An 11,929-nucleotide genomic window follows, 5' to 3' on the forward strand; every position below is an offset into this window, starting at 1 on the left:
TGCTGAAGGGACAGCTCCCGGCCGAGCCCCGCAGCCCCGGGCGGCTCATGGTCCCCGAAGCCGAAGCCCAGGCCCGGGCGGGGATGCTGGGGATGCCCCGCGAGTGAGGCCCCCGCTGCAGCCGCGTTCATGGCGGTGGCCAGGAAGATCCGAACTTTGCTGACGGTGAACATCCTGGCGTTCGTGGCCATCGTCCTGTTCTCCGTGTACTGCCGCCTGCAGGGCCGCTCCCAGGAGCTCGTGCGCATTGTGAGCGGCGACCGCCGGGTGCGCAGCCGACACGCCAAGGTGGGCGCGCTGGGGGACCGCGAGGCCATCCTGCAGCGCCTGGACCACCTGGAGGAGGTGGTCTACAACCAGCTCAACGGTGAGCGGGGGCGCCAGGGTGCAGCGGAAGCCCTGCTGGGGACAGCGGCCACCCCGGGCGAGATGGGTCAGGCCGGACTCGGGTGGGCGCCCCTCTGCGCCCCTGTGGGAGGGAATATGCAGGACAGAGGAAAGGGAAGGGCCGCGGAGGCCCCTCTAGCAGCAGGTAGCAGCCTGGGTGACCACCCTGCCCCACGGCACCCACCCCTCCAGTGGAGACTTGAGGAGTCCCCCTGCCCCCACAATGACTCCAAACTTTCTCCCCGGGGGAGCTTCTGCAGGCGCTCTGTGGAGCTGCTCCAGGAGCAGGCAGTGCCCCAGGTCCAGGAGTGTGGGGTGGGGGGCTGGCTTGGCGCTCCAGGAGTGAGGGGCGTCAGGTTTAGGCGGGGGCGTCAGGTTTAGGCTGCGCCGACCCCTCCACTCTTGAAGGTGGGGAAAGAGGAGGGTGGGGACGCCACCCTTGGGAGGCTGCTGGTGCAGTATCCTTTGCCCCTGAGGTTCGAAGGCACCCCAAATGCTTCAACCACTGTGCTAGGCAGCCCTTGTCCTGGGGGTGCCCAAGGCCTCGTTAGAAAGTTGTTATGGGAGAAGCATGAGGCTGAGGCCTGAGACTCGTGGGAGGATGGAGTTGAGGATCAAGCAGAGCTTGGCAGGACTCATTACCCAGGGAGACCCAGGTTGTGGCACCTGGGAGCCCCAGAGTCCATGAAAGCCTCCAGCTCGAGTGGACGTAGGTCAGCCCGAGAGGCAGCACCGGTGTCACCACAGGTCAGGGCCAGCGGCCACAGCTGCTGAGAGCAAGCATTTTCCACTCGCTCCACCTTCCCAGAGCAGGACCGGAGGAGCGGCTGCCCCCAAGGCCGCGCTGCACCGGGGCGCCAGGAAGGAAGAGAAAGTTTGCATGTGCCCACATCACTACCCGACGTGGCTTTCCGTTCCGTGTCGATGATTCAGGTTTCTGCATTGGCAGCCCCAGCAAACCTCCTCCAGAAAGCATCCCTAACAGGCTGGAGTGGCAGGCTGGAGTGGGAGGTGACGGGAGCTGGGGTTACGCGGGCAAGCACGGGCTCCGGATGTGCCTGCTGTGTGTGGGGGCGAAGACACGGGGGTGGTCTTGCGTTTCCTTCAGGAGCCGCACCCTCTCTTGAGGGCGAGCTGCAGACAGGCCGTGGGGTGGGAGGGAAGGTGAGTCCCCATGACGAGGAGTTGTCCCAGCTTTGTCTGCCTCAGAGCACCCCGACTTCCCGAGCACCATCACCCACAGAATCCCCGACTTTCCCGCAGAGCTGTGCTTGGTGAGCTCTGTGGCTTCTCTGATCTTTCTGATTCAGCTGGAGCCACGAGGGGAGAAAAGTAGTTCAAGCAGCCGCCTGGCCGCCCGGCAGTGCGATTTGTCTCCCGGAAGGCGGCGTGCCTGGCAATAGCACATGGCTCTATTGAAGTGTGCTTGCCACGGTGTTATGGTCTGTTTTATGGGGAGAGTCGGAGGATTACATAAAAACATTGGCAGCATGCTCAGGTTGTGTAACACCATGAGGGCAGCTTGGCCCTGTGAGTCGTTTTCCCTGCCTCACCCTTCAAGGTGAGAGTCGGCCGGGATTCTTAGTGGTGGAAAAAGCCAGGACCCGTGACCTGCTTTGCTGACATTAGCGGGAGATCAGGAAGCATTCCAGGAAAGTGTGTCTCCCCCTGCCCCAGCCGCCAACCCCAGTACCTTCTCCCGCCCCCCCTCCTCCGGTCCTCTTTCCCCTCCCTTCTTCCTCTTTGCTTCCCTCCCCCTTCCTCCTTTCTTGCTTTTAAAATCGTTTCTCCTTCTTTCCTTCATCCCAGCTTTCCTCCCTTGTCAGCCTGCCTCTGAACTGCCCCCACCATCTGTCTGCTCTCTGTCTGCCCTCCACCTTTTGATGAGGCCGAGTTTCATCCCCTCTGTGATGAGGCTGTACCGCGTTCCTCTCTGTGACCAGTGGGCCTGGCACAGTGTCTAACCCAAGAGTCTGTCAATCTTGGCCCCAGGAAATGGTGGGAGACACCAAATTACTCTTACCCCTGGTGGGGCCCTAAGGGGAGGGCAGTGCAGTAGAGGCTTGATATTTGTCCCCATGAGGCCGTTCAAAACAGCATTACCCGCTCCGATGCTGGCACAGGTTCTCGGTGTTCAAGGTGTGGAAGAAGGCTCCCTGGAGGAGGCAGCCTGCTTCCATCACAGCCTGTTCCAGAATGTGACATCCCAGGATGCACGATTGATTCCTGGGAGCTCCCACTCGATACTAATCCATCTGAGTTCAGAAAGGAGAGGGGGAGATCCAAAACAAAATGGATTGATCACTTTTCCCTGCCTTGATTGCTTCCTGAAATTCCTCTGCTGGCTGGGAGGGGCCTGGTGGAAGGAAGTCCACGTCTTCCTCGGAGTGGAGGAGCAGGAGGGCCGTCGGGCTGGGGAGGGGCCTGGAATCTGAAGTTCTCCCCGCACCCTGCCTCCGCTGGCCCAGTGGCCTTTCTTTGGGATGTCTGTTGACATCCCAAAGGAATGGGATGTGTGCGGTTTCAAATTCATGAGGCCCCGGAGGGATGTTGGTTAAGGAAGCTCTGTGTGGTCACTGCTCTGTGTACGTCAGGGTTTGCTTCTAAATTCACGCTCAAGGCAAGGAAAAAATGTTTATACACAAAAACCATCCTTCTGAATATCTTCAATTGCACATAAATGACAGCATCCATGGTTTTGTGCATGCAGCAGACACAGGAAGTCTCATAAACACTAAATTTCAGAGCCTCTAAACTCAAGGAAAAGAAGGGGAGGAACGGTCTCTGTTCAGTTGTCTGGGCATTCAAACCCATCCGCCTTTAAGAAAATTTTCAAGCCCCTCGGGATGGGAAGGGGAGAGGGAGACAAAGAGCCCCACTTTCTCTAGGCGTTTGCAGGGCCCACCCTGTGTCCATGCGAGGCCTGGGCAGAGCTAAGGCACACTGGGCTGTTTGTTGCTGTGGGCGTGGAGGGGGTTAAGGTCACCACCCAGGGCTGCCCACGTCGCAGCGGCTGGACTCACTCTGCTGGGAGAGGAAAATTGCCCCTGCCTGGCGCGGTTCCGGCCCTCCTGCCCCCCAGGAAGAAAGGCTCTGAACGGAGGATGGAGCCAGGAATGGCGACGGGAAGTTTTCCTTTTGTTGGTTGGTTGCGAGGGAGGTCGTTTCTAAAATTCAGAGCACACATGTGTGAATTCCGTCTAACTGACCTGCCCCAGCCCCGGTCACAGGGCAGGCTCAGGTCTGAGAGTCTGGGCCTGAGCAGCAGGAAAGCTGGGAGCCTGGGACAGGGTGGGCCACAGGGCCCAGAGAAGTCCGGCGGGGTGGCACTGGCTTCAGAGGGACCTAGGTTTCTGTAGTTACTAAAAGTTTAAATTGAAAAAACGGAAGGCCCCACTGTGACCAGGTGGTTGCTGGCCAGAGACGGTTGGGGTGTGGCGCACACTCATTGCACACTCGTCCTGCCCACGCCCCCCTCTCCGGGACACGGACTCAGGCTCCCTCCAGTCTCAGGAATTCCCACATGCCTCATGCATCCCCCCATGACTGTGTGACACCTCGCTCGTGTCCACTGAGGGCGAGGCTGTGTCTGTCTGGTCCCGGCTCTGACGCCCAAGGCCTCTGGCGGTACCATGAACACAGCACTCCATGAATATCTGTCCAGTGAGCAAGTGAGGGGGTTTTTCTCCAAACAATTCATTGTTTTGTTTAAATGAACTTAAGAGACACTTGTGTGTCTCCAGCGCACCCGTGAGTAGAAGGTGACTGAGTGTCATGGGAACAGCCTGGAGACTCCAGCAGGCGCCACCCCACCGAGGTCTGCCCTGTCCTCAAGGGAAGACGCCACCCCACCGAGGCCTGCCCTGTGCCTGAGGGAAGACACTGCCCCACCGAGGCCTGCCCTGTGCCTGAGGGAGGCCTGAGCCAGGGCCACATGAGTACGATGCCAGAAGAACTCGGGAGAGCAAGGCCTGAAGAGGGGCGGCATCTCATGGAGCTGTGCCCGTGCATGGCCCACAGCCATGTCTGCAAGCTGGGCCCACTGGGACGCAGCCCCTGCTTTGGGAAGCCCCAGTGTGTGTGCAGAGCAGCAGCCGAGGGGACGTTCCTGTGGGACTGGAGGACTTGGGGAAGGGGTGGTCAGGTTGCCAAGGGGCATATCTCCCCAGGCTGCCTTCGCCACAGTAGGGGCCCAGAACTCTAATTTGGACGCAAAACACTGCCAGGGTCCCAGCACCGTGAGTGACTACCAGTGAACACCTGGCTGAACCAGAATGTAGAGGCCGGGGAGGTGAGAAAGGGGAGGTGGGGGGAGAACGCCAGGCCACCCAACGCTTGCCTTGCACCCGGCTGCAGAGGGGCGGCAAGCTAGATGGGAGGGTGTCTCTCTGACAAGAGCCGGGGCGATGGCGTCTGCTTCAGCGGCAGGCAGACCCCACAGCTGAGAGTGTGAACTTGGGGAGCCAGCCCAAAGACGCCCTGCTGTCAAAGTGACAGGCAGTCGGCCCACACTGCCTTTGTCCCGTCCACAGCCGCTGGTCCTGGGTCTCGGACGCGGCACGGGCACATCAGCTGCGCGAAGACAGCGTCTCTTGCATGCCATCAGCTGCGCGAAGACAGCGTCTCTTGCATGCCCGGCACAAAGCACGTGCCCCGTCAGTCCTGTGTGATGAGTGAAGGCCAGGTAGGAGCTCGCAGACGGTGCCGTCGGAGGTGCATGGGGTCCTGCAGAAGGTGCGGTCGAGGCACACAGGGTTGGGTCCCAGCAGTGCCTGGCTGCCGCCCGGCGTGCATCTCGGAGTGTCCTGTGGCCCCCGCTCTGCCGGCTCCGGCACACCCTCCCTCGAGAGCCCCGGAGGGGGTCAGGTGTGGGTTTCTAAAAAGGGCTTTCCAAGTGTCTGCTCTGCGTAAGCATTTCCATTTTGGAAAAGCTTTGAGAAACTCTCCTTGCGAGGAAATGCGGTTTCCAGCAGAAAGCTTTTCCTATTCATTTGTGAGTTTTATTTCCCAAATGACTCCTGCTGGTTCCAGGCGGCGTTTCCAGCTTGAGTTCATCGTCTTTACCCTCCCCTGAATTCCCTCCGTGTGTCACAACATCCCACGTTGCTGATCCAAACGGCCGGAGTGGCCGTGGCCGGGAAGACAGCTGCAGTGCCCTGGAGGTTTCAGTCACGGCCCCAGCAGGTCTCGCTTCAAAATGGCAGCAGCATTGACATGGTGACTGTTTTTCCGCCTGGATCATTAACCTCCAGGCCCCGGCGGAGTTTCATAGCTTCCCCATGATTGCGGATTTACTACAAAAAGTGAAAAAATAGTTACTAGCCACGGCCAGAGCCCCCGCTCTGACTCCGATGACGAGGCTGGTTCGGCTACAGGATGGGAATTGCCTCTCCTGTTTCCCGACGTCCGCTGGGTCTCCTGACACTTGGAGGAGTCTGGCATTTCCCGGCTGAGGAGATGAACACATTTTGTTGGTGTGTTCTCTTCCTTGCGTGCGCTCACACACAGCTGTCCTCCCCACAGCTGCTCCCCGATTTGTCGGGGATTTTGACCCCATCTGACCATAGACGGGTCAGAGCCACTCAGCCTGCTCCCTTGACCTGGAGGGTGGGCTCTGTGCAGACCTGCACCTTTGAGTCTTGGGGGAGATGAATTCCTAAACACTTGTCAGCCACTTCCCTTGGGGCGGAGCAGACCTGCGTAGGGCAGGCCCGATCTGCAGCCTTCTGTCTGTAAACGCAGCAGTCCAAGCTTCTAGGAACGACCCAGGCAGGCGGTGATCCCCAGCGTCGGCGTGTGCTGGGCTGAGTGTTTGCATTTACAATTCAGCTCAGCAACCTGCATATTTCAGAGTCTTGGAACTATTTTCTGAAAGGACAGTTTATCCTTCATTGGCTGGAAACTTGACAAAAATAAGTCTGTAAATTTCCGTGTCAGATATCCCACTGAGGACAAGCGGGCAGGATGGGATCCGTGTCTTCAGACCCGTGTGGTCAGCGGCCCGTTCTCTCTTGAACAAGCACAGATGCCTGTGAAGGGACGAGGAGGTGGAGAAGCCGGGAGGTGCTGGAGGAGGGGGCAAGGCTGACGCATGGCTCTCACGCCCTAGGAAACGCCCCGTGACCTGGGCTTTCCCTTACGGGATGGTGAGGAGAATGATGGCCGCCCCGCCACTCAGCGAGGGGACTGGTGTCAGCCTAAGTCTCACAGTCCCCCCTCTGGTTGCCAGTCACAGAAACGAGAAACTCATGTTCCAGTCGTTTAGAAGGTGCCAAGGGTTGCATCATCTTGTAGCATGGAAGCGGCTCGGCCCTGGGCTCTGCACCCCATCCCCTGGGCTCACGAGGCCCTCCTAGAAGGCCGCCCAGGACTGCTCCCGCCTCCATCCTCGCAGAGCCTACAAACCCTGCTCCCATGCCTAGGGACGTCCATGGTGCTGCCCGAATTCTGGAAGTAGGAGGGGCAAACTGTGAAGGGGTGACAGGAGCTGGGGTCGGGGAGATGCCCCCGTTTCCTGTGCAGACACTCACCCCTCCCGGAGCCTTCTGTGGGACGACTGAACCACGGATGGGGGTGCCGGGTCCTTGCTGTGCTCGAACTGGCATTTGTGGGCCTGGCCCCTCCAACCCGAAGGCCTGTCTCTGTGGGCAGTGGCACCATCTCGTGCGCCACACATCTGTTCCTTCCTGGCAAAGCCGTGAACACCTGCTGCGTTCCTGCACTGCACTGAGGACCTGGGCCTGAGCAGAGATGTCCCCACCTCAGGGGCTGACATCCTAGGGAGGAAGACAGGGAGTGAGCACGTTGCATCGTCCAGATGGTCTCAGACAGAGCCAAACCTGTGAGGAGGCCCGAGTGATGTGGATGAATGGGTACCTGGGTTGGGGGGGATGGTTAAATGGGGCCCACCTGGAAGCTCACGTCCACCTGGAACCTCGGAATGTGGCTTATTTAGAAACAGGGTCTTTGCAGAGGTAATTAGTTAAGATGCCCTCAGCCAGGACTGGGGATTCGGTGGGCCCTAAATCCAATGACTGTGGTCCTTATAAGACGAGGGGAGACTGTGGGGGGTTGGAGGGGAGGAGGCCCCGTGGGGGCAGGGGCAGGGACTGGAGTGGTGTGGCCACAGCCGGGGGCCCCTGGCAGAGGCAGGATGTGTCTTACCCATGGCCTTCAGAGGGAGTATGGCCCTGCGTGCCTGACATGCGACTCCCGGCCTCCTGTGTGAGGGGACAGGTATGTGAGGGGACAGGTGTGTGGGGTGGAGCCTCCCTGTTCGGTGCCACTGCAGTGACCTGGGACACACACAGCTGGGTGGGGAGGGAGCCACTCTCTGAATTGTGAATGAGGAGAAGGAGCTGCCAGGAGAGAATCGGGGGGAAGCGCTGGGTGTCGGTGGCAGGTGCAGAGGCCCCAGTGGGCCCTGGGGTCAGGGTGGTCGGGGCGAAGTGAGCGAGGGAGATAATGAGGTACCAGGGCGGGCCTTGGTCTCCTGAACAGCCCATAGGCCTCGGAAGGAGGCTGGCTGCACTCCTAGGCTCCGGGCCGTGCCAGAAGGTTCTTGACGAAGGATGTGACGCTGTGGGTCCCCGTTTCCCGGGGGCACTGCGGTCCCATCTCTGGTGGTGCCTGTCTCCCGGCTGCTTGAAGCACATATTCAGTTTTACTCGGATCTGCCAGGACCCAGATAAGACGGGCGACTCATTAGCAGACGGGAAACCAAGGTCTCCGGAGTGGCTGGTGTACCATGGCCTCCATCCCGGACCGACGGGGGCCTCGATCCCGCACTGACAGGGCCCTCAGTCAGGGCTGACACAGGCCGGGCAGTTCTTCCTGGCGGGGCTGCCTTGTGGATGGGTCATGGACGTTGAGCAGCATTTGGCTCCACCCACTGCCAGGCACCCTCCTCCCCACTGGGACGCCAGGAGGCCCCTGGAGCGAGAGCCCACCCTGGGCACCTGCCTTGCTGACTATGGCGTCGACTACCTGGGTTCAAACCCAGCTCTTCCCTCCTCAGCTGCACGACTGTGGGCTGGTCACATGCCCCCTGCACCTCAGTTTCCCTGTCTGTAAAAGGGGGATGCCCCGAGCAACAGCCTTGGGGGGCCCTGTGGGCACTGAAGGAGGCACCCAGCACAGCAGAAGGACCCCCGCTGGCACCGCCCACCTCCTCTCTGCCTCTGAGATGAGGGTGGGCTGCTGCTTCTCCACCCCGAGGGTGCCTGGTGGGGGCGGAGGCCTTGAGCTGGCCCAGGGACATGGAGTTGGAGAGAATCAGATCACACTGCAGGAGCTTCCCTCCACCCTCCTCCACCCTTTCCCATGGCACCAGGACCCGCCTCTTGGCCTCTGACCTGGGCAACCTCTCTCTTAATCGGAGAAGGGCGTTTCCCAGGCACACGGGCTTTCTAACAGGCACACCTGGCCAGACTCTCAATGCAACATCCTGTTTCCGTTCTGTTTACTGATATTTACTAGTAAAACGATACATGTTTTCTATTTTTGGTGCCAACCCATCACTTATTTAAGAAACGAATTAATTGAACTTAAAAGATGAGTCGATTTAAAAGAAATTGTTAAGTAATATGAACTCAAGCTTCTGCAGAGACAACAGATTCCCCAGGAATCCGGAAAGATCTGAGGTGGGGGCGTCTGCGCCGCATGGCCCTCGAGGGCTCTGGGCCGTGTCTGCTGCACCCGTGTGCTGGAGGTGGAATCAGAACCCGGGAAGCGAGCTCCCGGCTCTGCAGGCTGCACTCTCCCCGGGGTGTTCTATGCCTCTCAGTCTGAGTTTAAACAACAACAACAAATAAAAACAAAACAAGCACGTGTGGATGTGCTGCGGGGAGGCTCCTGGGCTTGGCGGCCGGCCCTGGCACATTGTACCCACGCGGACTTGGGGACGTCGCTGCAGGAGCTGTTTCTGCGGGAGCAGCTTGAAGCTCGCCAACTCTGTTAGCAGCTGAGATCTTTGATTTTCAGCTACAGAAAACTCAAGTCTAACAGAGTGAACGCTAACGGGACCCAGCGGCCCAGTGGTTCTGGCAGAGGTGAGGTGTGACCCAGTGGCGGGGGCCGCTTGCCGCCCCCTTTTCCTTAGGAGCGCCTGCCTCATATCCCTGCCTGCATGGTGGGGTCCCTGCCCTCCGGACCTCAGGACGCTGAGAGTGGAGAAGACACGGGCTCCACAGGAAATCTGGCTGCCCTTAGAAGGACGCGGGAGGCTGGGCTCCCAGGCCTGAGGAATGCCTTCTGTCTACGTGGGGCTGTGGGAGGAGCACCCGAGGGACCCGAGGTGACCTGTGGACGTGTGTTGTGCTGGGCACAGCTGTGTGCGTGGTGGAGTGGGGTGTTGACCTGCACCAGACGGAAAGGCTTGATGAGAAGCAAACTCGGCTGGTGCGTGGGTCAGGACTCTCCCGAGGAACCGAGCCAGTGGATAGAGAGAGACCTGAGAGGAGATGCAGAGTAAGGATTGGCCCCGTGACTGTGCAGGCCAAGAGGCCCCACCGTCTGCCGTCTGCGCGCTGCAGGCCAGGGAAGCCAGGTGGGGTCCTTTGGCCTGAGTGCAGAGACCTGAGAGCCGGGGTCACGTTGGGGAAAATGGTATAACTTCTACTCCAAAGGCCCGAGACCTGGCAGCTCCATCTGATGTCCACAGGCAGGAGCAGAGGGAGGTCGCAGCTCACACAGGACATGAAGCTGCCGTCCTCTGCCTTTCTGTTTCAGCCGGGCCTCCGAGGAGGGGCTGATCCCTGTCCGCACTGGGGAGGACAGACCTTTCTTCCTCAGCCCCTGATTCAGACTCGAATCTTGCACAGACGCACCTGGAAGCAGTACTTCCAGCCACCTGGGCATCCAAGGCCCTCTCAGTGGATGCAGAATTCGCCATCACAACCAGTTTCAACCACGGGGAGTGTCCCTCCCATGAAGGCACGCACGCTGCAGGCTTGGTGGCTCGGTGGCGGCCACGGACACCCAGGTCTGTCTCTGCTCCTCCCTCCCAGAGAGTGACCGCCGGTGTCCAAAGGACCTGTGCAGCCACCAGGTATGCACAGCAGGGCCCTGAGAGGCGGGAGGCCCAGCAGGGACGTTTGGGGACTCACAAGCTTCCTGCCTCTCTGTTAGGACGGTGTCGTCTCTGAGCACTTAGCCAGCCACTGGCGGAGGGCGGGAGGAGTGCCCTGTGGGACTGGCCTGGTCATAACTGGCCCCAGGCGTCAGCACCACCCAAATGCCAGGATGCAGGCCCAGCTGGGGGGTCAGTCAGGGTGCACACCCCCGGATCCACCAGGAGGTTTAGGGCGGCCCCGAACCTGCAAGTCACCATCTCTGCATGATCCTACAGCTGCAGCCGCGACGCTGCGCCGGGTTCAAGCGTGGATGCCACCTGTGAGGCCCTGAGGCCCTGTGCTGATGGGATGGCAGATTCATGTTCCTGGTGGCCTGAGGCCCCTGAGCTGGAGGCTGGACCGAAAGCTGGGGCACGAAGGGCAGGTGCTCTTAGAGCCCCGCCTCTGGCCCTGAGAAGAGGCGGCCATGTGGGTTCCCCGAGCACCCACCTTGTCTCTTGTTCTGGGTCAGGCCTGCCCAGAACCCACCCAGCCCCATGCGCCATCCAACACTCTTGGTCAGCATCCTGCCACCCACGCTTGCCTGGCCAGAGGGTCTGTGCTCAGGCCCTTGGCTGTCAGCATTTTATTTTTATTTTTTAAACTTTTTCGAGGCAAGGTTTCACCCCCACCACCTAGAGCAATTCTCCTGCCTCAGCATCCCAAGTAGCTGGGATTACAGGCACACGCCACCACACCCGGCTAATTTTTTATTTTTTGATAGAGACGGGGTTTTGCCATGTTGCCCAGGCTGGTCTTGAACTCCTGAGCTCAACTGATCCACCCGCCTCAGCCTCCCAAAGTGCTGGGATTACAGGTGTGAGCCAATGTGCCCATCGGTGCTTTATTTTTAAGTAAATAAGCCAAGTGCAATTGTTCTTTGAAACACCATCCTGGACCCTGGTGGAGCGCCAGAGAAATAATGAGATCTAGAGGTGCCAGTTTGACCATGGATCTTCCTGAGGCTCCCAGCAGCCCCCGTGCAGCCCCACTGACACCCCTCCTGCTTCTTTCCCTGCCCTGGTTGGGAGGGACAAGGCTAGGCCCTGGGGCTGGAGGGGCCCAAAGGTGGGGCCAGATGGGGAGGGCTGAGCGAAGCCTCTACTGGGCAAGGGGGGTCTGGCCACTGCATTTTTGAGCTTTTAGGAAGATTTTTAAAAACAAAATCTCAACATAGGCTTACCAAAATTATGGTGTATTTACATGTCCATGGATAACAAATTAATGCTTTTAACAGGCTCACTGGAGTGTGATCCAATTGTGCTGTTCACAGATGATCCTGGAATTCATAAAACCCGCAGGTCTCCGCAGTGAGGTGGCCCAGGATGATCCTGGAATTAATAAAAACCACAGGTGGCTGGGTGCAGTGGCTCAAGCCTGTAATCCCAGCACTTTGGGAGGCCGAGACGGGAAGATCACGAGGTCAGGAG

The 11,929-nt window shown here is 59.4% G+C and overlaps 1 protein-coding gene across 1 annotated transcript in view; it reads left to right on the forward strand.

The window, feature by feature from the left end:
* Positions 1–6: 6 nt before the first annotated feature.
* The window catches only part of GALNT9 (polypeptide N-acetylgalactosaminyltransferase 9), a 119,376-nt gene continuing 107,453 nt past the window's right edge, over positions 7–11,929 (forward strand). Inside the window, exon 1 of the mRNA XM_011961036.1 lies at positions 7–367. Coding sequence (XP_011816426.1) covers positions 130–367 — 238 coding nt within the window. The 5' untranslated portion in view covers positions 7–129. The remainder of the gene's footprint in view (positions 368–11,929) is intronic.

This window comes from Colobus angolensis, unplaced genomic scaffold, assembly GCF_000951035.1.
Source record: "Colobus angolensis palliatus isolate OR3802 unplaced genomic scaffold, Cang.pa_1.0 Scaffold115, whole genome shotgun sequence".
NCBI classification, from domain to species: domain Eukaryota; kingdom Metazoa; phylum Chordata; class Mammalia; order Primates; family Cercopithecidae; genus Colobus; species Colobus angolensis.